The sequence below is a fragment of the Somniosus microcephalus genome, chromosome 28 (genome assembly GCF_052327205.1).
Source record: "Somniosus microcephalus isolate GS21.2 chromosome 28, FLI_Smic_1.0, whole genome shotgun sequence".
Taxonomy (NCBI): domain Eukaryota; kingdom Metazoa; phylum Chordata; class Chondrichthyes; order Squaliformes; family Somniosidae; genus Somniosus; species Somniosus microcephalus.
The window spans coordinates 21,478,069-21,501,414 of NC_141014.1; the positions used below are offsets into that span (position 1 = coordinate 21,478,069).

General features: G+C 56.7%; 1 protein-coding gene, 17 non-coding genes and 7 pseudogenes across 18 annotated transcripts; all 25 read right to left on the reverse strand.

Moving 5' to 3' along the window:
- Window positions 1-563: 563 nt before the first annotated feature.
- LOC147099168 (U2 spliceosomal RNA) lies at window positions 564-710 on the reverse strand (annotated as a pseudogene).
- A 630-nt stretch (window positions 711-1,340) lies between these two features.
- On the reverse strand, window positions 1,341-1,531 carry LOC147099169 (U2 spliceosomal RNA). Its single transcript, XR_015074141.1, has one exon. It is a non-coding gene; the product is annotated as a U2 spliceosomal RNA (small nuclear RNA).
- A 638-nt stretch (window positions 1,532-2,169) lies between these two features.
- LOC147099170 (U2 spliceosomal RNA) lies at window positions 2,170-2,360 on the reverse strand. The gene has a single exon (XR_015074142.1). It is a non-coding gene; the product is annotated as a U2 spliceosomal RNA (small nuclear RNA).
- A 638-nt stretch (window positions 2,361-2,998) lies between these two features.
- LOC147099171 (U2 spliceosomal RNA) lies at window positions 2,999-3,210 on the reverse strand (annotated as a pseudogene).
- Window positions 3,211-3,332: 122 nt separating this feature from the next.
- LOC147099172 (U2 spliceosomal RNA) lies at window positions 3,333-3,436 on the reverse strand (annotated as a pseudogene).
- Window positions 3,437-4,066: 630 nt separating this feature from the next.
- LOC147099173 (U2 spliceosomal RNA) lies at window positions 4,067-4,257 on the reverse strand. The gene has a single exon (XR_015074143.1). It is a non-coding gene; the product is annotated as a U2 spliceosomal RNA (small nuclear RNA).
- Window positions 4,258-4,895: 638 nt separating this feature from the next.
- On the reverse strand, window positions 4,896-5,086 carry LOC147099174 (U2 spliceosomal RNA). The gene has a single exon (XR_015074144.1). It is a non-coding gene; the product is annotated as a U2 spliceosomal RNA (small nuclear RNA).
- A 638-nt stretch (window positions 5,087-5,724) lies between these two features.
- Window positions 5,725-5,915, reverse strand: LOC147099175 (U2 spliceosomal RNA). The gene has a single exon (XR_015074145.1). It is a non-coding gene; the product is annotated as a U2 spliceosomal RNA (small nuclear RNA).
- Window positions 5,916-6,545: 630 nt separating this feature from the next.
- On the reverse strand, window positions 6,546-6,736 carry LOC147099176 (U2 spliceosomal RNA). The gene has a single exon (XR_015074146.1). It is a non-coding gene; the product is annotated as a U2 spliceosomal RNA (small nuclear RNA).
- A 638-nt stretch (window positions 6,737-7,374) lies between these two features.
- LOC147099177 (U2 spliceosomal RNA) lies at window positions 7,375-7,565 on the reverse strand. Its single transcript, XR_015074147.1, has one exon. It is a non-coding gene; the product is annotated as a U2 spliceosomal RNA (small nuclear RNA).
- A 638-nt stretch (window positions 7,566-8,203) lies between these two features.
- LOC147099178 (U2 spliceosomal RNA) lies at window positions 8,204-8,394 on the reverse strand. Its single transcript, XR_015074149.1, has one exon. It is a non-coding gene; the product is annotated as a U2 spliceosomal RNA (small nuclear RNA).
- A 638-nt stretch (window positions 8,395-9,032) lies between these two features.
- On the reverse strand, window positions 9,033-9,244 carry LOC147099179 (U2 spliceosomal RNA; annotated as a pseudogene).
- A 122-nt stretch (window positions 9,245-9,366) lies between these two features.
- On the reverse strand, window positions 9,367-9,470 carry LOC147099180 (U2 spliceosomal RNA; annotated as a pseudogene).
- Window positions 9,471-10,108: 638 nt separating this feature from the next.
- On the reverse strand, window positions 10,109-10,299 carry LOC147099181 (U2 spliceosomal RNA). The gene has a single exon (XR_015074150.1). It is a non-coding gene; the product is annotated as a U2 spliceosomal RNA (small nuclear RNA).
- A 630-nt stretch (window positions 10,300-10,929) lies between these two features.
- LOC147099182 (U2 spliceosomal RNA) lies at window positions 10,930-11,120 on the reverse strand. Its single transcript, XR_015074151.1, has one exon. It is a non-coding gene; the product is annotated as a U2 spliceosomal RNA (small nuclear RNA).
- A 638-nt stretch (window positions 11,121-11,758) lies between these two features.
- LOC147099183 (U2 spliceosomal RNA) lies at window positions 11,759-11,949 on the reverse strand. The gene has a single exon (XR_015074152.1). It is a non-coding gene; the product is annotated as a U2 spliceosomal RNA (small nuclear RNA).
- Window positions 11,950-12,587: 638 nt separating this feature from the next.
- LOC147099184 (U2 spliceosomal RNA) lies at window positions 12,588-12,778 on the reverse strand. Its single transcript, XR_015074153.1, has one exon. It is a non-coding gene; the product is annotated as a U2 spliceosomal RNA (small nuclear RNA).
- Window positions 12,779-13,416: 638 nt separating this feature from the next.
- LOC147099185 (U2 spliceosomal RNA) lies at window positions 13,417-13,607 on the reverse strand. The gene has a single exon (XR_015073947.1). It is a non-coding gene; the product is annotated as a U2 spliceosomal RNA (small nuclear RNA).
- Window positions 13,608-14,245: 638 nt separating this feature from the next.
- Window positions 14,246-14,436, reverse strand: LOC147099186 (U2 spliceosomal RNA). The gene has a single exon (XR_015073948.1). It is a non-coding gene; the product is annotated as a U2 spliceosomal RNA (small nuclear RNA).
- Window positions 14,437-15,074: 638 nt separating this feature from the next.
- LOC147099187 (U2 spliceosomal RNA) lies at window positions 15,075-15,265 on the reverse strand. Its single transcript, XR_015073949.1, has one exon. It is a non-coding gene; the product is annotated as a U2 spliceosomal RNA (small nuclear RNA).
- Window positions 15,266-15,903: 638 nt separating this feature from the next.
- Window positions 15,904-16,081, reverse strand: LOC147099188 (U2 spliceosomal RNA; annotated as a pseudogene).
- A 638-nt stretch (window positions 16,082-16,719) lies between these two features.
- Window positions 16,720-16,910, reverse strand: LOC147099189 (U2 spliceosomal RNA). The gene has a single exon (XR_015073950.1). It is a non-coding gene; the product is annotated as a U2 spliceosomal RNA (small nuclear RNA).
- Window positions 16,911-17,548: 638 nt separating this feature from the next.
- Window positions 17,549-17,747, reverse strand: LOC147099190 (U2 spliceosomal RNA). Its single transcript, XR_015074114.1, has one exon. It is a non-coding gene; the product is annotated as a U2 spliceosomal RNA (small nuclear RNA).
- Window positions 17,748-18,221: 474 nt separating this feature from the next.
- LOC147099191 (uncharacterized) lies at window positions 18,222-19,550 on the reverse strand. The gene has a single exon (XM_085969289.1). The coding sequence runs from the start codon at window positions 19,548-19,550 to the stop codon at window positions 18,222-18,224; it is 1,329 nt and encodes a 442-aa protein (XP_085825415.1).
- Window positions 19,551-19,594: 44 nt separating this feature from the next.
- On the reverse strand, window positions 19,595-23,178 carry LOC147099192 (uncharacterized; annotated as a pseudogene).
- Window positions 23,179-23,346: the final 168 nt, after the last annotated feature.

Consider the following 23,346-nt stretch of genomic DNA (forward strand, 5'->3'; position numbering starts at 1 on the left):
CGGTCAAGATCCTCTTCACAAAAAGGGAGCGGTCGATGGGCGATTGTCCCTCCACCTTCTTCACTGTGACTCGGACAGTGTTCCGGACTCCCTGTCTCGCTCCTCGGTTTGCTGCAATCTCGCTTGCAGGTCGCCCGTCACTCCAGGCTCTCGAGCTCGCTGTTCCATTGGCCGCCGTCGCGCCTGCCAATCGCTCTCTGCCCCGGGCTGCCAAGCTTGCTGCTTGCTTGGCCCTCGTCTCGCCTGCCAATCGCTCTCCACCCTGGAGTCCCGGGCTCGCTTCCTCATTGGCCGACGTTATGCCTGCCAATCGCTCTCCGCCCCGGCCTCCCGAGCTCGCTCCTTCGTTGGCCGCCCTCTCGCCTGCCGATCGCTCTCCGCTGCAGGCTCTCGACCTCGCTGCATGGTCGGCCGCCACCTCGCGCTGCAGGTCGCTCTCCACTCCGGGCTCCCGCAATCGCTCCTCCTCCGGCGGCCTCGGTTTCTGCTCCCGATAGCTCCTTTCTCGGGTTTCCTCGCTCACTGCTCCCTCAGTCGCCATCTATGCAGATCGCTCTGCTCTGATTGGATCAAGGCCGAAGCCAGCATGAAAATGCAGCCAAACCAGAAACACCAGTATCGCGACACAAGGTCAATTAGCATCAGAATCAAGCAGATACTGATAAGAACAGATACTACACTTGATCTTAGCCAAAAGGCCGAGAAGCGATAGCCTGTAAACTCCCGCCGACGCGCAAGTGTCCCTCGGCCTCTGTCTTCTCCGTCAATCTGGCCGCGGTCGGCCGAGCGCAGGTGCGACGGCGGGCCTGCAGCAAGAGAGCAATTTCGGCCAGGGCTTACTTACTTGCAAGCCAGACGAAAAGCCGTGCCCGTATGGCACCCCCTTCCCTTCGGCGGAGATGACGCCATGAAAGCATTTGCATTTTGCGAGCAATTAACCAACCGGGCGGCGCGCAGGAGCGCGCCTTGCGGTGTCCCCTCCCCCCTCCTTTTCCAACGGGGGCGGGCGCAGTGGCTCAGAAATCCAACAGGGTGCAGCACGGTCCAGGTCAGCTGCAGAGCGGGAAAGGTGGCGAGGCCCCGCCCTGAAATCCAGGGCACGTCCCCATATGCAAATAAGAAAGAAAAACACAATTTTGACATGCAAACGCAGAGCGAAAAACACCCCCGAAGGCGGCTGCTTAGCCTGCGGCGCGGCCGGCCAGCGAGCGGGTGAAAAGTAAGGCGGCGGCACGACAAGGGCGAGCCCGAGCGGCTCTACAAAGGAAAGACAGCACGGCTGAAAGTGGTGCGAAAACTTTTTCTGCTTTTGACTTTTGCGACTTCCCACCCCAAAGAGGGGAAGCTGCACCGCTCCCGGAAGCACTGCAATACCAGGTCGATGCGTGGAGTGGACGGAGCAAGCCCCTGTTCCATCTCCCTGTTCCAAAAATCAATTTAATATTTGGTCCCCAGATAGGGGACGTATCAGATATTAAACTGATAAGAACAGATACTACACTTGATCTTAGCCAAAAGGCCGAGAAGCGATAGCCTGTAAACTCCCGCCGACGCGCAAGTGTCCCTCGGCCTCTGTCTTCTCCGTCAATCTGGCCGCGGTCGGCCGAGCGCAGGTGCGACGGCGGGCCTGCAGCAAGAGAGCAATTTCGGCCAGGGCTTACTTACTTGCAAGCCAGACGAAAAGCCGTGCCCGTATGGCACCCCCTTCCCTTCGGCGGAGATGACGCCATGAAAGCATTTGCATTTTGCGAGCAATTAACCAACCGGGCGGCGCGCAGGAGCGCGCCGGCGGGGCTTGCGGTGTCCCCTCCCCCCTCCTTTTCCAACGGGGGCGGGCGCAGTGGCTCAGAAATCCAACAGGGTGCAGCACGGTCCAGGTCAGCTGCAGAGCGGGAAAGGTGGCGAGGCCCCGCCCTGAAATCCAGGGCACGTCCCCATATGCAAATAAGAAAGAAAAACACAATTTTGACATGCAAACGCAGAGCGAAAAACACCCCCGAAGGCGGCTGCTTAGCCTGCGGCGCGGCCGGCCAGCGAGCGGGTGAAAAGTAAGGCGGCGGCACGACAAGGGCGAGCCCGAGCGGCTCTACAAAGGAAAGACAGCACGGCTGAAAGTGGTGCGAAAACTTTTTCTGCTTTTGACTTTTGCGACTTCCCACCCCAAAGAGGGGAAGCTGCACCGCTCCCGGAAGCACTGCAATACCAGGTCGATGCGTGGAGTGGACGGAGCAAGCCCCTGTTCCATCTCCCTGTTCCAAAAATCAATTTAATATTTGGTCCCCAGATAGGGGACGTATCAGATATTAAACTGATAAGAACAGATACTACACTTGATCTTAGCCAAAAGGCCGAGAAGCGATAGCCTGTACACTCCCGCCGACGCGCAAGTGTCCCTCGGCCTCTGTCTTCTCCGTCAATCTGGCCGCGGTCGGCCGAGCGCAGGTGCGACGGCGGGCCTGCAGCAAGAGAGCAATTTCGGCCAGGGCTTACTTACTTGCAAGCCAGACGAAAAGCCGTGCCCGTATGGCACCCCCTTCCCTTCGGTGGAGATGACGCCATGAAAGCATTTGCATTTTGCGAGCAATTAACCAACCGGGCGGCGCGCAGGAGCGCGCCGGCGGGGCTTGCGGTGTCCCCTCCCCCCTCCTTTTCCAACGGGGGCGGGCGCAGTGGCTCAGAAATCCAACAGGGTGCAGCACGGTCCAGGTCAGCTGCAGAGCGGGAAAGGTGGCGAGGCCCCGCCCTGAAATCCAGGGCACGTCCCCATATGCAAATAAGAAAGAAAAACACAATTTTGACATGCAAACGCAGAGCGAAAAACACCCCCGAAGGCGGCTGCTTAGCCTGCGGCGCGGCCGGCCAGCGAGCGGGTGAAAAGTAAGGCGGCAGCACGACAAGGGCGAGCCCGAGCGGCTCTACAAAGGAAAGACAGCACGGCTGAAAGTGGTGCGAAAACTTTTTCTGCTTTTGACTTTTGCGACTTCCCACCCCAAAGAGGGGAAGCTGCACCGCTCCCGGAAGCACTGCAATACCAGGTCGATGCGTGGAGTGGACGGAGCAAGCCCCTGTTCCATCTCCCTGTTCCAAAAATCAATTTAATATTTGGTCCCCAGATAGGGGACGTATCAGATATTAAACTGATAAGAACAGATTTTTATTTTTTTTATTTTTTTTTATTTCAATATATATGCTTTATTCATAAAAATCTTTGTTCATGTACATGACAATGCAGTCCACATCTGGTACAGTGCAAATTAACTTCAGCACATGGCACTCAATTTACAAATTACATTACATTTATCATTACATATATCAAAGCATGTTTCAATATATAACAATATACACTCCACAAATCATATTACAGATGAAAGCAGTACATGGTACTCTCTTTACACAAATACTACACTTGATCTTAGCCAAAAGGCCGAGAAGCGATAGCCTGTAAACTCCCGCCGACGCGCAAGTGTCCCTCGGCCTCTGTCTTCTCCGTCAATCTGGCCGCGGTCGGCCGAGCGCAGGTGCGACGGCGGGCCTGCAGCAAGAGAGCAATTTCGGCCAGGGCTTACTTACTTGCAAGCCAGACGAAAAGCCGTGCCCGTATGGCACCCCCTTCCCTTCGGCGGAGATGACGCCATGAAAGCATTTGCATTTTGCGAGCAATTAACCAACCGGGCGGCGCGCAGGAGCGCGCCTTGCGGTGTCCCCTCCCCCCTCCTTTTCCAACGGGGGCGGGCGCAGTGGCTCAGAAATCCAACAGGGTGCAGCACGGTCCAGGTCAGCTGCAGAGCGGGAAAGGTGGCGAGGCCCCGCCCTGAAATCCAGGGCACGTCCCCATATGCAAATAAGAAAGAAAAACACAATTTTGACATGCAAACGCAGAGCGAAAAACACCCCCGAAGGCGGCTGCTTAGCCTGCGGCGCGGCCGGCCAGCGAGCGGGTGAAAAGTAAGGCGGCGGCACGACAAGGGCGAGCCCGAGCGGCTCTACAAAGGAAAGACAGCACGGCTGAAAGTGGTGCGAAAACTTTTTCTGCTTTTGACTTTTGCGACTTCCCACCCCAAAGAGGGGAAGCTGCACCGCTCCCGGAAGCACTGCAATACCAGGTCGATGCGTGGAGTGGACGGAGCAAGCCCCTGTTCCATCTCCCTGTTCCAAAAATCAATTTAATATTTGGTCCCCAGATAGGGGACGTATCAGATATTAAACTGATAAGAACAGATACTACACTTGATCTTAGCCAAAAGGCCGAGAAGCGATAGCCTGTAAACTCCCGCCGACGCGCAAGTGTCCCTCGGCCTCTGTCTTCTCCGTCAATCTGGCCGCGGTCGGCCGAGCGCAGGTGCGACGGCGGGCCTGCAGCAAGAGAGCAATTTCGGCCAGGGCTTACTTACTTGCAAGCCAGACGAAAAGCCGTGCCCGTATGGCACCCCCTTCCCTTCGGCGGAGATGACGCCATGAAAGCATTTGCATTTTGCGAGCAATTAACCAACCGGGCGGCGCGCAGGAGCGCGCCGGCGGGGCTTGCGGTGTCCCCTCCCCCCTCCTTTTCCAACGGGGGCGGGCGCAGTGGCTCAGAAATCCAACAGGGTGCAGCACGGTCCAGGTCAGCTGCAGAGCGGGAAAGGTGGCGAGGCCCCGCCCTGAAATCCAGGGCACGTCCCCATATGCAAATAAGAAAGAAAAACACAATTTTGACATGCAAACGCAGAGCGAAAAACACCCCCGAAGGCGGCTGCTTAGCCTGCGGCGCGGCCGGCCAGCGAGCGGGTGAAAAGTAAGGCGGCGGCACGACAAGGGCGAGCCCGAGCGGCTCTACAAAGGAAAGACAGCACGGCTGAAAGTGGTGCGAAAACTTTTTCTGCTTTTGACTTTTGCGACTTCCCACCCCAAAGAGGGGAAGCTGCACCGCTCCCGGAAGCACTGCAATACCAGGTCGATGCGTGGAGTGGACGGAGCAAGCCCCTGTTCCATCTCCCTGTTCCAAAAATCAATTTAATATTTGGTCCCCAGATAGGGGACGTATCAGATATTAAACTGATAAGAACAGATACTACACTTGATCTTAGCCAAAAGGCCGAGAAGCGATAGCCTGTAAACTCCCGCCGACGCGCAAGTGTCCCTCGGCCTCTGTCTTCTCCGTCAATCTGGCCGCGGTCGGCCGAGCGCAGGTGCGACGGCGGGCCTGCAGCAAGAGAGCAATTTCGGCCAGGGCTTACTTACTTGCAAGCCAGACGAAAAGCCGTGCCCGTATGGCACCCCCTTCCCTTCGGTGGAGATGACGCCATGAAAGCATTTGCATTTTGCGAGCAATTAACCAACCGGGCGGCGCGCAGGAGCGCGCCGGCGGGGCTTGCGGTGTCCCCTCCCCCCTCCTTTTCCAACGGGGGCGGGCGCAGTGGCTCAGAAATCCAACAGGGTGCAGCACGGTCCAGGTCAGCTGCAGAGCGGGAAAGGTGGCGAGGCCCCGCCCTGAAATCCAGGGCACGTCCCCATATGCAAATAAGAAAGAAAAACACAATTTTGACATGCAAACGCAGAGCGAAAAACACCCCCGAAGGCGGCTGCTTAGCCTGCGGCGCGGCCGGCCAGCGAGCGGGTGAAAAGTAAGGCGGCGGCACGACAAGGGCGAGCCCGAGCGGCTCTACAAAGGAAAGACAGCACGGCTGAAAGTGGTGCGAAAACTTTTTCTGCTTTTGACTTTTGCGACTTCCCACCCCAAAGAGGGGAAGCTGCACCGCTCCCGGAAGCACTGCAATACCAGGTCGATGCGTGGAGTGGACGGAGCAAGCCCCTGTTCCATCTCCCTGTTCCAAAAATCAATTTAATATTTGGTCCCCAGATAGGGGACGTATCAGATATTAAACTGATAAGAACAGATACTACACTTGATCTTAGCCAAAAGGCCGAGAAGCGATAGCCTGTAAACTCCCGCCGACGCGCAAGTGTCCCTCGGCCTCTGTCTTCTCCGTCAATCTGGCCGCGGTCGGCCGAGCGCAGGTGCGACGGCGGGCCTGCAGCAAGAGAGCAATTTCGGCCAGGGCTTACTTACTTGCAAGCCAGACGAAAAGCCGTGCCCGTATGGCACCCCCTTCCCTTCGGCGGAGATGACGCCATGAAAGCATTTGCATTTTGCGAGCAATTAACCAACCGGGCGGCGCGCAGGAGCGCGCCTTGCGGTGTCCCCTCCCCCCTCCTTTTCCAACGGGGGCGGGCGCAGTGGCTCAGAAATCCAACAGGGTGCAGCACGGTCCAGGTCAGCTGCAGAGCGGGAAAGGTGGCGAGGCCCCGCCCTGAAATCCAGGGCACGTCCCCATATGCAAATAAGAAAGAAAAACACAATTTTGACATGCAAACGCAGAGCGAAAAACACCCCCGAAGGCGGCTGCTTAGCCTGCGGCGCGGCCGGCCAGCGAGCGGGTGAAAATTAAGGCGGCGGCACGACAAGGGCGAGCCCGAGCGGCTCTACAAAGGAAAGACAGCACGGCTGAAAGTGGTGCGAAAACTTTTTCTGCTTTTGACTTTTGCGACTTCCCACCCCAAAGAGGGGAAGCTGCACCGCTCCCGGAAGCACTGCAATACCAGGTCGATGCGTGGAGTGGACGGAGCAAGCCCCTGTTCCATCTCCCTGTTCCAAAAATCAATTTAATATTTGGTCCCCAGATAGGGGACGTATCAGATATTAAACTGATAAGAACAGATACTACACTTGATCTTAGCCAAAAGGCCGAGAAGCGATAGCCTGTAAACTCCCGCCGACGCGCAAGTGTCCCTCGGCCTCTGTCTTCTCCGTCAATCTGGCCGCGGTCGGCCGAGCGCAGGTGCGACGGCGGGCCTGCAGCAAGAGAGCAATTTCGGCCAGGGCTTACTTACTTGCAAGCCAGACGAAAAGCCGTGCCCGTATGGCACCCCCTTCCCTTCGGCGGAGATGACGCCATGAAAGCATTTGCATTTTGCGAGCAATTAACCAACCGGGCGGCGCGCAGGAGCGCGCCGGCGGGGCTTGCGGTGTCCCCTCCCCCCTCCTTTTCCAACGGGGGCGGGCGCAGTGGCTCAGAAATCCAACAGGGTGCAGCACGGTCCAGGTCAGCTGCAGAGCGGGAAAGGTGGCGAGGCCCCGCCCTGAAATCCAGGGCACGTCCCCATATGCAAATAAGAAAGAAAAACACAATTTTGACATGCAAACGCAGAGCGAAAAACACCCCCGAAGGCGGCTGCTTAGCCTGCGGCGCGGCCGGCCAGCGAGCGGGTGAAAAGTAAGGCGGCGGCACGACAAGGGCGAGCCCGAGCGGCTCTACAAAGGAAAGACAGCACGGCTGAAAGTGGTGCGAAAACTTTTTCTGCTTTTGACTTTTGCGACTTCCCACCCCAAAGAGGGGAAGCTGCACCGCTCCCGGAAGCACTGCAATACCAGGTCGATGCGTGGAGTGGACGGAGCAAGCCCCTGTTCCATCTCCCTGTTCCAAAAATCAATTTAATATTTGGTCCCCAGATAGGGGACGTATCAGATATTAAACTGATAAGAACAGATACTACACTTGATCTTAGCCAAAAGGCCGAGAAGCGATAGCCTGTACACTCCCGCCGACGCGCAAGTGTCCCTCGGCCTCTGTCTTCTCCGTCAATCTGGCCGCGGTCGGCCGAGCGCAGGTGCGACGGCGGGCCTGCAGCAAGAGAGCAATTTCGGCCAGGGCTTACTTACTTGCAAGCCAGACGAAAAGCCGTGCCCGTATGGCACCCCCTTCCCTTCGGCGGAGATGACGCCATGAAAGCATTTGCATTTTGCGAGCAATTAACCAACCGGGCGGCGCGCAGGAGCGCGCCGGCGGGGCTTGCGGTGTCCCCTCCCCCCTCCTTTTCCAACGGGGGCGGGCGCAGTGGCTCAGAAATCCAACAGGGTGCAGCACGGTCCAGGTCAGCTGCAGAGCGGGAAAGGTGGCGAGGCCCCGCCCTGAAATCCAGGGCACGTCCCCATATGCAAATAAGAAAGAAAAACACAATTTTGACATGCAAACGCAGAGCGAAAAACACCCCCGAAGGCGGCTGCTTAGCCTGCGGCGCGGCCGGCCAGCGAGCGGGTGAAAAGTAAGGCGGCGGCACGACAAGGGCGAGCCCGAGCGGCTCTACAAAGGAAAGACAGCACGGCTGAAAGTGGTGCGAAAACTTTTTCTGCTTTTGACTTTTGCGACTTCCCACCCCAAAGAGGGGAAGCTGCACCGCTCCCGGAAGCACTGCAATACCAGGTCGATGCGTGGAGTGGACGGAGCAAGCCCCTGTTCCATCTCCCTGTTCCAAAAATCAATTTAATATTTGGTCCCCAGATAGGGGACGTATCAGATATTAAACTGATAAGAACAGATACTACACTTGATCTTAGCCAAAAGGCCGAGAAGCGATAGCCTGTAAACTCCCGCCGACGCGCAAGTGTCCCTCGGCCTCTGTCTTCTCCGTCAATCTGGCCGCGGTCGGCCGAGCGCAGGTGCGACGGCGGGCCTGCAGCAAGAGAGCAATTTCGGCCAGGGCTTACTTACTTGCAAGCCAGACGAAAAGCCGTGCCCGTATGGCACCCCCTTCCCTTCGGCGGAGATGACGCCATGAAAGCATTTGCATTTTGCGAGCAATTAACCAACCGGGCGGCGCGCAGGAGCGCGCCGGCGGGGCTTGCGGTGTCCCCTCCCCCCTCCTTTTCCAACGGGGGCGGGCGCAGTGGCTCAGAAATCCAACAGGGTGCAGCACGGTCCAGGTCAGCTGCAGAGCGGGAAAGGTGGCGAGGCCCCGCCCTGAAATCCAGGGCACGTCCCCATATGCAAATAAGAAAGAAAAACACAATTTTGACATGCAAACGCAGAGCGAAAAACACCCCCGAAGGCGGCTGCTTAGCCTGCGGCGCGGCCGGCCAGCGAGCGGGTGAAAAGTAAGGCGGCGGCACGACAAGGGCGAGCCCGAGCGGCTCTACAAAGGAAAGACAGCACGGCTGAAAGTGGTGCGAAAACTTTTTCTGCTTTTGACTTTTGCGACTTCCCACCCCAAAGAGGGGAAGCTGCACCGCTCCCGGAAGCACTGCAATACCAGGTCGATGCGTGGAGTGGACGGAGCAAGCCCCTGTTCCATCTCCCTGTTCCAAAAATCAATTTAATATTTGGTCCCCAGATAGGGGACGTATCAGATATTAAACTGATAAGAACAGATTTTTATTTTTTTTATTTTTTTTTATTTCAATATATATGCTTTATTCATAAAAATCTTTGTTCATGTACATGACAATGCAGTCCACATCTGGTACAGTGCAAATTAACTTCAGCACATGGCACTCAATTTACAAATTACATTACATTTATCATTACATATATCAAAGCATGTTTCAATATATAACAATATACACTCCACAAATCATATTACAGATGAAAGCAGTACATGGTACTCTCTTTACACAAATACTACACTTGATCTTAGCCAAAAGGCCGAGAAGCGATAGCCTGTAAACTCCCGCCGACGCGCAAGTGTCCCTCGGCCTCTGTCTTCTCCGTCAATCTGGCCGCGGTCGGCCGAGCGCAGGTGCGACGGCGGGCCTGCAGCAAGAGAGCAATTTCGGCCAGGGCTTACTTACTTGCAAGCCAGACGAAAAGCCGTGCCCGTATGGCACCCCCTTCCCTTCGGCGGAGATGACGCCATGAAAGCATTTGCATTTTGCGAGCAATTAACCAACCGGGCGGCGCGCAGGAGCGCGCCGGCGGGGCTTGCGGTGTCCCCTCCCCCCTCCTTTTCCAACGGGGGCGGGCGCAGTGGCTCAGAAATCCAACAGGGTGCAGCACGGTCCAGGTCAGCTGCAGAGCGGGAAAGGTGGCGAGGCCCCGCCCTGAAATCCAGGGCACGTCCCCATATGCAAATAAGAAAGAAAAACACAATTTTGACATGCAAACGCAGAGCGAAAAACACCCCCGAAGGCGGCTGCTTAGCCTGCGGCGCGGCCGGCCAGCGAGCGGGTGAAAAGTAAGGCGGCGGCACGACAAGGGCGAGCCCGAGCGGCTCTACAAAGGAAAGACAGCACGGCTGAAAGTGGTGCGAAAACTTTTTCTGCTTTTGACTTTTGCGACTTCCCACCCCAAAGAGGGGAAGCTGCACCGCTCCCGGAAGCACTGCAATACCAGGTCGATGCGTGGAGTGGACGGAGCAAGCCCCTGTTCCATCTCCCTGTTCCAAAAATCAATTTAATATTTGGTCCCCAGATAGGGGACGTATCAGATATTAAACTGATAAGAACAGATACTACACTTGATCTTAGCCAAAAGGCCGAGAAGCGATAGCCTGTAAACTCCCGCCGACGCGCAAGTGTCCCTCGGCCTCTGTCTTCTCCGTCAATCTGGCCGCGGTCGGCCGAGCGCAGGTGCGACGGCGGGCCTGCAGCAAGAGAGCAATTTCGGCCAGGGCTTACTTACTTGCAAGCCAGACGAAAAGCCGTGCCCGTATGGCACCCCCTTCCCTTCGGCGGAGATGACGCCATGAAAGCATTTGCATTTTGCGAGCAATTAACCAACCGGGCGGCGCGCAGGAGCGCGCCTTGCGGTGTCCCCTCCCCCCTCCTTTTCCAACGGGGGCGGGCGCAGTGGCTCAGAAATCCAACAGGGTGCAGCACGGTCCAGGTCAGCTGCAGAGCGGGAAAGGTGGCGAGGCCCCGCCCTGAAATCCAGGGCACGTCCCCATATGCAAATAAGAAAGAAAAACACAATTTTGACATGCAAACGCAGAGCGAAAAACACCCCCGAAGGCGGCTGCTTAGCCTGCGGCGCGGCCGGCCAGCGAGCGGGTGAAAAGTAAGGCGGCGGCACGACAAGGGCGAGCCCGAGCGGCTCTACAAAGGAAAGACAGCACGGCTGAAAGTGGTGCGAAAACTTTTTCTGCTTTTGACTTTTGCGACTTCCCACCCCAAAGAGGGGAAGCTGCACCGCTCCCGGAAGCACTGCAATACCAGGTCGATGCGTGGAGTGGACGGAGCAAGCCCCTGTTCCATCTCCCTGTTCCAAAAATCAATTTAATATTTGGTCCCCAGATAGGGGACGTATCAGATATTAAACTGATAAGAACAGATACTACACTTGATCTTAGCCAAAAGGCCGAGAAGCGATAGCCTGTAAACTCCCGCCGACGCGCAAGTGTCCCTCGGCCTCTGTCTTCTCCGTCAATCTGGCCGCGGTCGGCCGAGCGCAGGTGCGACGGCGGGCCTGCAGCAAGAGAGCAATTTCGGCCAGGGCTTACTTACTTGCAAGCCAGACGAAAAGCCGTGCCCGTATGGCACCCCCTTCCCTTCGGCGGAGATGACGCCATGAAAGCATTTGCATTTTGCGAGCAATTAACCAACCGGGCGGCGCGCAGGAGCGCGCCGGCGGGGCTTGCGGTGTCCCCTCCCCCCTCCTTTTCCAACGGGGGCGGGCGCAGTGGCTCAGAAATCCAACAGGGTGCAGCACGGTCCAGGTCAGCTGCAGAGCGGGAAAGGTGGCGAGGCCCCGCCCTGAAATCCAGGGCACGTCCCCATATGCAAATAAGAAAGAAAAACACAATTTTGACATGCAAACGCAGAGCGAAAAACACCCCCGAAGGCGGCTGCTTAGCCTGCGGCGCGGCCGGCCAGCGAGCGGGTGAAAAGTAAGGCGGCGGCACGACAAGGGCGAGCCCGAGCGGCTCTACAAAGGAAAGACAGCACGGCTGAAAGTGGTGCGAAAACTTTTTCTGCTTTTGACTTTTGCGACTTCCCACCCCAAAGAGGGGAAGCTGCACCGCTCCCGGAAGCACTGCAATACCAGGTCGATGCGTGGAGTGGACGGAGCAAGCCCCTGTTCCATCTCCCTGTTCCAAAAATCAATTTAATATTTGGTCCCCAGATAGGGGACGTATCAGATATTAAACTGATAAGAACAGATACTACACTTGATCTTAGCCAAAAGGCCGAGAAGCGATAGCCTGTAAACTCCCGCCGACGCGCAAGTGTCCCTCGGCCTCTGTCTTCTCCGTCAATCTGGCCGCGGTCGGCCGAGCGCAGGTGCGACGGCGGGCCTGCAGCAAGAGAGCAATTTCGGCCAGGGCTTACTTACTTGCAAGCCAGACGAAAAGCCGTGCCCGTATGGCACCCCCTTCCCTTCGGCGGAGATGACGCCATGAAAGCATTTGCATTTTGCGAGCAATTAACCAACCGGGCGGCGCGCAGGAGCGCGCCGGCGGGGCTTGCGGTGTCCCCTCCCCCCTCCTTTTCCAACGGGGGCGGGCGCAGTGGCTCAGAAATCCAACAGGGTGCAGCACGGTCCAGGTCAGCTGCAGAGCGGGAAAGGTGGCGAGGCCCCGCCCTGAAATCCAGGGCACGTCCCCATATGCAAATAAGAAAGAAAAACACAATTTTGACATGCAAACGCAGAGCGAAAAACACCCCCGAAGGCGGCTGCTTAGCCTGCGGCGCGGCCGGCCAGCGAGCGGGTGAAAAGTAAGGCGGCGGCACGACAAGGGCGAGCCCGAGCGGCTCTACAAAGGAAAGACAGCACGGCTGAAAGTGGTGCGAAAACTTTTTCTGCTTTTGACTTTTGCGACTTCCCACCCCAAAGAGGGGAAGCTGCACCGCTCCCGGAAGCACTGCAATACCAGGTCGATGCGTGGAGTGGACGGAGCAAGCCCCTGTTCCATCTCCCTGTTCCAAAAATCAATTTAATATTTGGTCCCCAGATAGGGGACGTATCAGATATTAAACTGATAAGAACAGATACTACACTTGATCTTAGCCAAAAGGCCGAGAAGCGATAGCCTGTAAACTCCCGCCGACGCGCAAGTGTCCCTCGGCCTCTGTCTTCTCCGTCAATCTGGCCGCGGTCGGCCGAGCGCAGGTGCGACGGCGGGCCTGCAGCAAGAGAGCAATTTCGGCCAGGGCTTACTTACTTGCAAGCCAGACGAAAAGCCGTGCCCGTATGGCACCCCCTTCCCTTCGGCGGAGATGACGCCATGAAAGCATTTGCATTTTGCGAGCAATTAACCAACCGGGCGGCGCGCAGGAGCGCGCCGGCGGGGCTTGCGGTGTCCCCTCCCCCCTCCTTTTCCAACGGGGGCGGGCGCAGTGGCTCAGAAATCCAACAGGGTGCAGCACGGTCCAGGTCAGCTGCAGAGCGGGAAAGGTGGCGAGGCCCCGCCCTGAAATCCAGGGCACGTCCCCATATGCAAATAAGAAAGAAAAACACAATTTTGACATGCAAACGCAGAGCGAAAAACACCCCCGAAGGCGGCTGCTTAGCCTGCGGCGCGGCCGGCCAGCGAGCGGGTGAAAAGTAAGGCGGCGGCACGACAAGGGCGAGCCCGAGCGGCTCTACAAAGGAAAGACAGCACGGCTGAAAGTGGTGCGAAAACTTTTTCTGCTTTTGACTTTTGCGACTTCCCACCCCAAAGAGGGGAAGCTGCACCGCTCCCGGAAGCACTGCAATACCAGGTCGATGCGTGGAGTGGACGGAGCAAGCCCCTGTTCCATCTCCCTGTTCCAAAAATCAATTTAATATTTGGTCCCCAGATAGGGGACGTATCAGATATTAAACTGATAAGAACAGATACTACACTTGATCTTAGCCAAAAGGCCGAGAAGCGATAGCCTGTAAACTCCCGCCGACGCGCAAGTGTCCCTCGGCCTCTGTCTTCTCCGTCAATCTGGCCGCGGTCGGCCGAGCGCAGGTGCGACGGCGGGCCTGCAGCAAGAGAGCAATTTCGGCCAGGGCTTACTTACTTGCAAGCCAGACGAAAAGCCGTGCCCGTATGGCACCCCCTTCCCTTCGGCGGAGATGACGCCATGAAAGCATTTGCATTTTGCGAGCAATTAACCAACCGGGCGGCGCGCAGGAGCGCGCCGGCGGGGCTTGCGGTGTCCCCTCCCCCCTCCTTTTCCAACGGGGGCGGGCGCAGTGGCTCAGAAATCCAACAGGGTGCAGCACGGTCCAGGTCAGCTGCAGAGCGGGAAAGGTGGCGAGGCCCCGCCCTGAAATCCAGGGCACGTCCCCATATGCAAATAAGAAAGAAAAACACAATTTTGACATGCAAACGCAGAGCGAAAAACACCCCCGAAGGCGGCTGCTTAGCCTGCGGCGCGGCCGGCCAGCGAGCGGGTGAAAAGTAAGGCGGCGGCACGACAAGGGCGAGCCCGAGCGGCTCTACAAAGGAAAGACAGCACGGCTGAAAGTGGTGCGAAAACTTTTTCTGCTTTTGACTTTTGCGACTTCCCACCCCAAAGAGGGGAAGCTGCACCGCTCCCGGAAGCACTGCAATACCAGGTCGATGCGTGGAGTGGACGGAGCAAGCCCCTGTTCCATCTCCCTGTTCCAAAAATCAATTTAATATTTGGTCCCCAGATAGGGGACGTATCAGATATTAAACTGATAAGAACAGATACTACACTTGATCTTAGCCAAAAGGCCGAGAAGCGATAGCCTGTAAACTCCCGCCGACGCGCAAGTGTCCCTCGGCCTCTGTCTTCTCCGTCAATCTGGCCGCGGTCGGCCGAGCGCAGGTGCGACGGCGGGCCTGCAGCAAGAGAGCAATTTCGGCCAGGGCTTACTTACTTGCAAGCCAGACGAAAAGCCGTGCCCGTATGGCACCCCCTTCCCTTCGGCGGAGATGACGCCATGAAAGCATTTGCATTTTGCGAGCAATTAACCAACCGGGCGGCGCGCAGGAGCGCGCCGGCGGGGCTTGCGGTGTCCCCTCCCCCCTCCTTTTCCAACGGGGGCGGGCGCAGTGGCTCAGAAATCCAACAGGGTGCAGCACGGTCCAGGTCAGCTGCAGAGCGGGAAAGGTGGCGAGGCCCCGCCCTGAAATCCAGGGCACGTCCCCATATGCAAATAAGAAAGAAAAACACAATTTTGACATGCAAACGCAGAGCGAAAAACACCCCCGAAGGCGGCTGCTTAGCCTGCGGCGCGGCCGGCCAGCGAGCGGGTGAAAAGTAAGGCGGCGGCACGACAAGGGCGAGCCCGAGCGGCTCTACAAAGGAAAGACAGCACGGCTGAAAGTGGTGCGAAAACTTTTTCTGCTTTTGACTTTTGCGACTTCCCACCCCAAAGAGGGGAAGCTGCACCGCTCCCGGAAGCACTGCAATACCAGGTCGATGCGTGGAGTGGACGGAGCAAGCCCCTGTTCCATCTCCCTGTTCCAAAAATCAATTTAATATTTGGTCCCCAGATAGGGGACGTATCAGATATTAAACTGATAAGAACAGATACTACACTTGATCTTAGCCAAAAGGCCGAGAAGCGATAGCCTGTAAACTCCCGCCGACGCGCAAGTGTCCCTCGGCCTCTGTCTTCTCCGTCAATCTGGCCGCGGTCGGCCGAGCGCAGGTGCGACGGCGGGCCTGCAGCAAGAGAGCAATTTCGGCCAGGGCTTACTTACTTGCAAGCCAGACGAAAAGCCGTGCCCGTATGGCACCCCCTTCCCTTCGGCGGAGATGACGCCATGAAAGCATTTGCATTTTGCGAGCAATTAACCAACCGGGCGGCGCGCAGGAGCGCGCCGGCGGGGCTTGCGGTGTCCCCTCCCCCCTCCTTTTCCAACGGGGGCGGGCGCAGTGGCTCAGAAATCCAACAGGGTGCAGCACGGTCCAGGTCAGCTGCAGAGCGGGAAAGGTGGCGAGGCCCCGCCCTGAAATCCAGGGCACGTCCCCATATGCAAATAAGAAAGAAAAACACAATTTTGACATGCAAACGCAGAGCGAAAAACACCCCCGAAGGCGGCTGCTTAGCCTGCGGCGCGGCCGGCCAGCGAGCGGGTGAAAAGTAAGGCGGCGGCACGACAAGGGCGAGCCCGAGCGGCTCTACAAAGGAAAGACAGCACGGCTGAAAGTGGTGCGAAAACTTTTTCTGCTTTTGACTTTTGCGACTTCCCACCCCAAAGAGGGGAAGCTGCACCGCTCCCGGAAGCACTGCAATACCAGGTCGATGCGTGGAGTGGACGGAGCAAGCCCCTGTTCCAAAAATCAATTTAATATTTGGTCCCCAGATAGGGGACGTATCAGATATTAAACTGATAAGAACAGATACTACACTTGATCTTAGCCAAAAGGCCGAGAAGCGATAGCCTGTAAACTCCCGCCGACGCGCAAGTGTCCCTCGGCCTCTGTCTTCTCCGTCAATCTGGCCGCGGTCGGCCGAGCGCAGGTGCGACGGCGGGCCTGCAGCAAGAGAGCAATTTCGGCCAGGGCTTACTTACTTGCAAGCCAGACGAAAAGCCGTGCCCGTATGGCACCCCCTTCCCTTCGGCGGAGATGACGCCATGAAAGCATTTGCATTTTGCGAGCAATTAACCAACCGGGCGGCGCGCAGGAGCGCGCCGGCGGGGCTTGCGGTGTCCCCTCCCCCCTCCTTTTCCAACGGGGGCGGGCGCAGTGGCTCAGAAATCCAACAGGGTGCAGCACGGTCCAGGTCAGCTGCAGAGCGGGAAAGGTGGCGAGGCCCCGCCCTGAAATCCAGGGCACGTCCCCATATGCAAATAAGAAAGAAAAACACAATTTTGACATGCAAACGCAGAGCGAAAAACACCCCCGAAGGCGGCTGCTTAGCCTGCGGCGCGGCCGGCCAGCGAGCGGGTGAAAAGTAAGGCGGCGGCACGACAAGGGCGAGCCCGAGCGGCTCTACAAAGGAAAGACAGCACGGCTGAAAGTGGTGCGAAAACTTTTTCTGCTTTTGACTTTTGCGACTTCCCACCCCAAAGAGGGGAAGCTGCACCGCTCCCGGAAGCACTGCAATACCAGGTCGATGCGTGGAGTGGACGGAGCAAGCCCCTGTTCCATCTCCCTGTTCCAAAAATCAATTTAATATTTGGTCCCCAGATAGGGGACGTATCAGATATTAAACTGATAAGAACAGATACTACACTTGATCTTAGCCAAAAGGCCGAGAAGCGATAGCCTGTAAACTCCCGCCGACGCGCAAGTGTCCCTCGGCCTCTGTCTTCTCCGTCAATCTGGCCGCGGTCGGCCGAGCGCAGGTGCGACGGCGGGCCTGCAGCAAGAGAGCAATTTCGGCCAGGGCTTACTTACTTGCAAGCCAGACGAAAAGCCGTGCCCGTATGGCACCCCCTTCCCTTCGGCGGAGATGACGCCATGAAAGCATTTGCATTTTGCGAGCAATTAACCAACCGGGCGGCGCGCAGGAGCGCGCCGGCGGGGCTTGCGGTGTCCCCTCCCCCCTCCTTTTCCAACGGGGGCGGGCGCAGTGGCTCAGAAATCCAACAGGGTGCAGCACGGTCCAGGTCAGCTGCAGAGCGGGAAAGGTGGCGAGGCCCCGCCCTGAAATCCAGGGCACGTCCCCATATGCAAATAAGAAAGAAAAACACAATTTTGACATGCAAACGCAGAGCGAAAAACACCCCCGAAGGCGGCTGCTTAGCCTGCGGCGCGGCCGGCCAGCGAGCGGGTGAAAAGTAAGGCGGCGGCACGACAAGGGCGAGCCCGAGCGGCTCTACAAAGGAAAGACAGCACGGCTGAAAGTGGTGCGAAAACTTTTTCTGCTTTTGACTTTTGCGACTTCCCACCCCAAAGAGGGGAAGCTGCACCGCTCCCGGAAGCACTGCAATACCAGGTCGATGCGTGGAGTGGACGGAGCAAGCCCCTGTTCCATCTCCCTGTTCCAAAAATCAATTTAATATTTGGTCCCCAGATAGGGGACGTATCAGATATTAAACTGATAAGAACAGATTTTTTTTTTATTTTTTTTTTTTTTTTTTTTTTTATTTCAATATATATGCTTTATTCATAAAAATCTTTGTTCATGTACATGACAATGCAGTCCACATCTGGTACAGTGCAAATTAACTTCAGCACATGGCACTCAATTTACAAATTACATTACATTTATCATTACATATATCAAAGCATGTTTCAATATATAACAATATACACTCCACAAATCATATTACAGATGAAAGCAGTACATGGTACTCTCTTTACACAAACAGGTACATTTTCATTACATGTTTTATCAATCATACAGCCCAAGGGGGGCCGAGATGCATTCCAACATTTCTCAAAATACATTACATTACAATCCACCAACCGTATTATATATGGCTTAATAATGCACATGAATGCAGTACAGTACTCTATTTACATTCACAGATTACAAGTGCTTTACAATTAACACACTTGTACGTCATGCGGCCCGAGGGGGGGTTTTTCCACTGGTTTCAGCCCCTCAGTGTACACTGGCGGGAGGGCCTTAAACTGTGGCCCTTCCCCATCGTGCCTTGGCGGCGGCGGCACCAACCTTTAGTGCGTCCCTCAGCACGTACTCCCGGACCTTGGAATGTGCCAATCTGCAACACTCGGTCGTGGACATCTCCTTGCTCTGGAAGATCAGCAAGTTTCGGGCAGACCAAAGGGCGTCTTTCACCGAGTTGATGATCTTCCAGCAGCAGTTGATGTTTGTCTCGGTGTGCGTCCCTGGGAACAGTCCGTAGAGCACAGAGTCCTGTGTTACCGAGCTGCTCGGGATGAACCTCGACAAAGACCACTGCATCTCTTTCCAGACCTTCTGTGCAAAGGCACATTCCAGAAGGAGATGGATGACGGTCTCGTCCCTAGCGCAGCCTCCTCGCGGACAGCGTGCGGTGGAGCAGAGACGTCGGGAGTGCATGAAGGATCTGACGGGGAGGGCCCTTCTCACCACCAGCCAAGCTACGTCTTGGTGCTTGTTTGTGAGTTCTGGCGATGAGGCATTCTGCCAAATGACTTCGACAGTCTGCTCAGGGAACCATCCGAGAGGATCTACCATCTCCTTTTCCCGTAGGGTCTCGAGGACGTTTCGTGCTGACCACTGCTTGACAGCTTTGTGGTCAAAGGTGTTTGCCGTGAAAAACTTTTCCACGAAGGACAGGTGGTTTGGCACGGTCCAACTGGATGGAGCGTTCCGCGGCAGCGTCGCCAGACCCATCCTTCGCAACACCGGGGTCAGGTAGAACCTCAGCACGTAGTGACACTTGGTGTTTGCGTACCGAGGGTCTGTGCACAGTTTGATGCAGCCGCACACAAAGGTGGCCATCAGGATGAGGGCGACGTTTGGTACGTTCTTTCCCCCTTTCTCTGGAGATTTGTACATCGTGTCCCTCCGGACACGGTCCATTTTCGATCTCCAGATAAAGTGGAAGACGGCTCGGGTGACTGCGGCGGCGCAGGGTCGGGGTATGGGCCACACCTGCGCCACGTACAGCAGCACTGACAGCACTTCGCACCTGATGACCAGGTTCTTTCCCACGATCGACAGGGAGCGCTGCTCCCACATTCCCAGTTTCTGGCGTGCCTTGGAGATACGCTCCTCCCAGTTTTTTGTGCATGCCCCAGCCGCTCCGAACCATATTCCCAGCACCTTCAGGTAATCTGACCTGACGGTGAAGGGGACAAAGGATCGGTCGGCCCAGTTCCCAAAGAACATGGCCTCGCTTTTGCTGCGATTTACTTTCGCTCCCGAGGCCAGTTCAAATTGGTCGCAGATGCTCAGCAGTCTGCGGACCGACAGCGGATCCGAGCAAAAGACGGCGACGTCATCCATGTACAGGGAGGTCTTAACCTGAGTGCCTCCGCTGCCTGGGATCGTCACCCCTCCAATGCTCGAATCCCTTCTGATGGATTGGGCAAAGGGTTCGATACAACACACGAACAAGACGGAGGAGAGAGGACAGCCCTGCCTGACTCCAGATTTGATCGGGAAGCTTTCTGATTCCCACCCGTTGATTAGGACTGCGCTACTGATGTTTGTGTAGAGCAGTTGGATCCAATTGCAGATTCCCTCCCCAAACCCCATTTTGGAGAGCACGTCCATCATGTACGTGTGCGATATTCTGTCGAAAGCCTTCTCCTGGTCCAAGCTGATTAAGCAGGTGTGCACCCCCCTGTCCCGCACGTAGGCGATCGTATCCCTGAGTAGCGCGAGGCTATCAGAGATCTTCCTGCCGGGTACGGCACAGGTCTGATCCGGGTGGATCACCAGCTCCAGAGCAGACTTGACCCTGTTGGCGATGACCTTGGACAGAATCTTGTAGTCCACATTAAGCAGCGAAATGGGCCGCCAGTTTCTGATTTCTTCCCTCTCCCCTTTCTGCTTGTAGATGAGGGTGATGATGCCTTTCCTCATCGATTCTGACATGCTGCCAGCCAGAAGCATACCCCCGTACACTTCCAGCAGGTCTGGGCCCATCCAGTCCCACAGAGCCGAATACAACTCGACCGGTAGGCCGTCGCTTCCGGGAGTTTTACTCGTCTCGAAGGACCGGACGGCCTTTGTCAGCTCGTCCAGAGTTAGCGGGTGATCCAGACTCTCCCGCTTGCTGTCGTCTAGCACCTCCGAGATAGACGACAGGAAAGACTGGGAGGCCGCGCTGTCTGTGGGCTTCGTGTCGTACAGCCCGGCATAAAAGGATTTGCTGATCCTTCGCATGTCAGGCTGCGAGGACGTCACAGAGCCGTCTTCCTCCTTCAGGCTGTGGATCACAGAGCTCCCTCTGTGTACCTTTTGGAAGAAGAAACGCGAGCACGTCTCGTCCTGCTCCACGGAGCGGACTCTGGAGCGGAAGATGATCTTGGAGGACTCTGAGGCATAGAGCGAGGCTTGCTGGCCCTTCACCTCTTGGAGTTCCTCCCCGACATTGACTCCCATCGACTGCGGCAGGAGCAGATTCTGCATGCTTTTCTGGAGTCGGGACATTTCCCTCTGTCCCTCTCTCGCCTTCTGAACACCTTTGAGGATGAAGAACCTCTTGATGTTCGTCTTGATCGTTTCCCACCAGTGCGCCGGGGAATCAAAGAGGGGTTTCACGGTTCTCCAACCTTTGTAATCCCTTTTGAGTTCCTCAATGTTTTCTGGGGTCAACAGTTTCACGTTCAGCTTCCATATCCCTCTGCCTACTTTCTGGTCTTCCTGTGGGTGACAGTCGGCTAGTAAGAGGCAGTGGTCAGAGAAGAACACCGGCTTGACGTCGGTGGATCTGACCGAGAGAGCTTGGGACACAAACAGGAAGTCTATCCTGGAACGGACAGACCCGTCTGGCCTGGACCAGGTGTATCTGCGCGGCGCTCCATCTGCAGGGTTGCTGAAGATGTCGTGCAGCTTGGCGTCTTTTACCGCTTCCATCAGGAGTCTGGACGTGGCGTCCAGTTTGCTGTCGGCTCTGCCGGATCGCCCAGCCGCATCGATGATGCAGTTGAAGTCACCGCCCAGAATAACCGGCCTGGACGTCGCCAGCAGCAGCGGTAGCTGCTGGAAGACGGCCAGCCGCTCGTTCTTGAGAGCCGGGGCGTACACATTGATCAGCCTGAGCGGGGCATTCTTGTACAGTACGTCTGCTACGAGGAGGCGGCCACCCACCACCTCCTTAACTTCGGTGATGGTGAAGTCACCTCCCCGCAGCAGAATACCCAGGCCGGAGGCACGGCAATCGTTGCCTCCTGACCAGATCGATTGGCCGTGGGGCCACCATCGCGACCACTGCCTGTAGTTGCTGAAGTGCGGTAGGCCGCACTCCTGCAGGAACAGTAGGTCGGCCTTGACCTTGGCAAGGTACCCCAAGGTGGAAACACATCGCGTCGTGCTTTTGATGCTACGCACGTTTATGCTTGCAATTTTTAAAGCCATTTTAAATTTTAAATAGAGTTCAAGTCCCATTTTAATAAGCAGTCCTTTATGCTGTTTCCATCCCTTGGGGCTGGACCTGCATACACACAGTGTTAGAGAAAAACTGTACTTGCCCTGGGCTGAGGAACTCGCCCTGGTCTCTTGAGGGGTTGCTGTACCGGCAGGGGGATGACGGCGGTGAGAAGAAGTCTTCTTCCTCATTCGTGGATGGTTCTTCCCTCAGCCTGTCGCCTGTGGTGTCGTGGCTCCCGGTTTCCCGGAGCAGGTGTGCATCGGTCGCTTCATTGCTCCCGGTTTCCCGGAGCTGGGGTATGGTGGACGCTCCGCTGCTCCCGGTTGTCTGGAGCTGGGGAGCGTCGGGCACTTGGCCGCCCCCGGCGGTCTGGAGCTGGGGGACGTCGGGCACTTGGCCGCTCCCGGCAGTCTGTAGCTGGGGAGCGTCGGGCTCTTGGCCGCTCCCGGCGGTCTGGAGCTGGGGAGCGTCGGGCACTTGGCCGCTCCCGGCGGTCTGGAGCTGGGGAGCGTCGGGCACTTGGCCACTCCCGGCGGTCTGGAGCTGGGGAGCGTCGGGAACTTGGCCGCTCCCGGCGGTCTGGAGCTGGGCTGCGTTGTGCCCTTCGTTGCTACCGGTGTTCTGGGGCACGGTGATCACTCCTGTTTGTTTCTTTTCGCTCAGCCACTTTTTTTGTTGTTGGTGACTGTTCTTTTCTTGCCCTTCCTCATCAGATGAGCAGCTGCTGGTGTTGCCCGTTTGGGGCGGGTGCCGCCTTTTTTCCACAGGCCTGGACTTTGGCGGCCTCTCTCTTTGGGGGAGGCTTTTTTTCTTGTTCTTTCGTTTGACCTCCTGCCATTCTCCCAGTTGTTGTTCTCCAGCTGCCTCCTCTTCCATGGTCTCTGGCTGTTGGGGAGGAGGCTGAGTGCTGGTTGCCTGGGTTTGGTCGTTTCCAGTGAGGGCCTCTGCGGTGGGAGCGGTGCTGGTCTCCTTTGAGGCGGCCTTGTTGACAGGTCCTTTAATTGCCTGCGCATAGCTGCTGCTGCGCCTTGGGCAGGCCTTGTAGAGATGGCCTGTCTCCCCGCACAAGTTGCAGCACTTGCTCTCCTTGCAATCCTTCGTCTGGTGGCCTTCCTGCTTGCAGTTGCGACAGATGGTGACAGTGCAGGTCGCCGCCACGTGCCCGGATCTCCCGCAGGTTCGACACACCCTGGGTTGTCCCGCGTACACCATGTAGCCCCGGCTTCCACCGATGGCGAAGCTGGAGGGGAGGTGCTGGATGGCTCCTTTGGCATCCACTTTCAGGGTTACTTTGATCTGGCGTTTGCTGGTCCAGATCCCAAACAGGTCATTTACGTCAACGCTGTTCCCGACACTGTCGACGTATCTGCCGAGGAACGTCAGCACATCGACCACAGGGATGTGCGGGTTGTACATGTGTACAGTGACCACCCGGTTTCTTTGTGTTGGGAGAGTGAATAGAGGCTCGGCAGTCATAACTGAAAGCAGCGTTTCACTCCCCTTTTCCTTAACTGCCTGCAGAAATTTCAGGCATGCCGCGACGTTCCTGAACGTCACATCAAAATGTCCACTGCTGGGGAAATCCTGCAGAGCGAAGATATCCGCAACTTGGAATCCGCAGCATCCGGTCAAGATCCTCTTCACAAAAAGGGAGCGGTCGATGGGCGATTGTCCCTCCACCTTCTTCACTGTGACTCGGACAGT

Excerpts from the sequence above, each read along its gene's own strand:
- LOC147099191 (XM_085969289.1), bottom strand. The coding sequence starts at position 19,550 with ATGGATGACGTCGCCGTCTTTTGCTCGGATCCGCTGTCGGTCCGCAGA.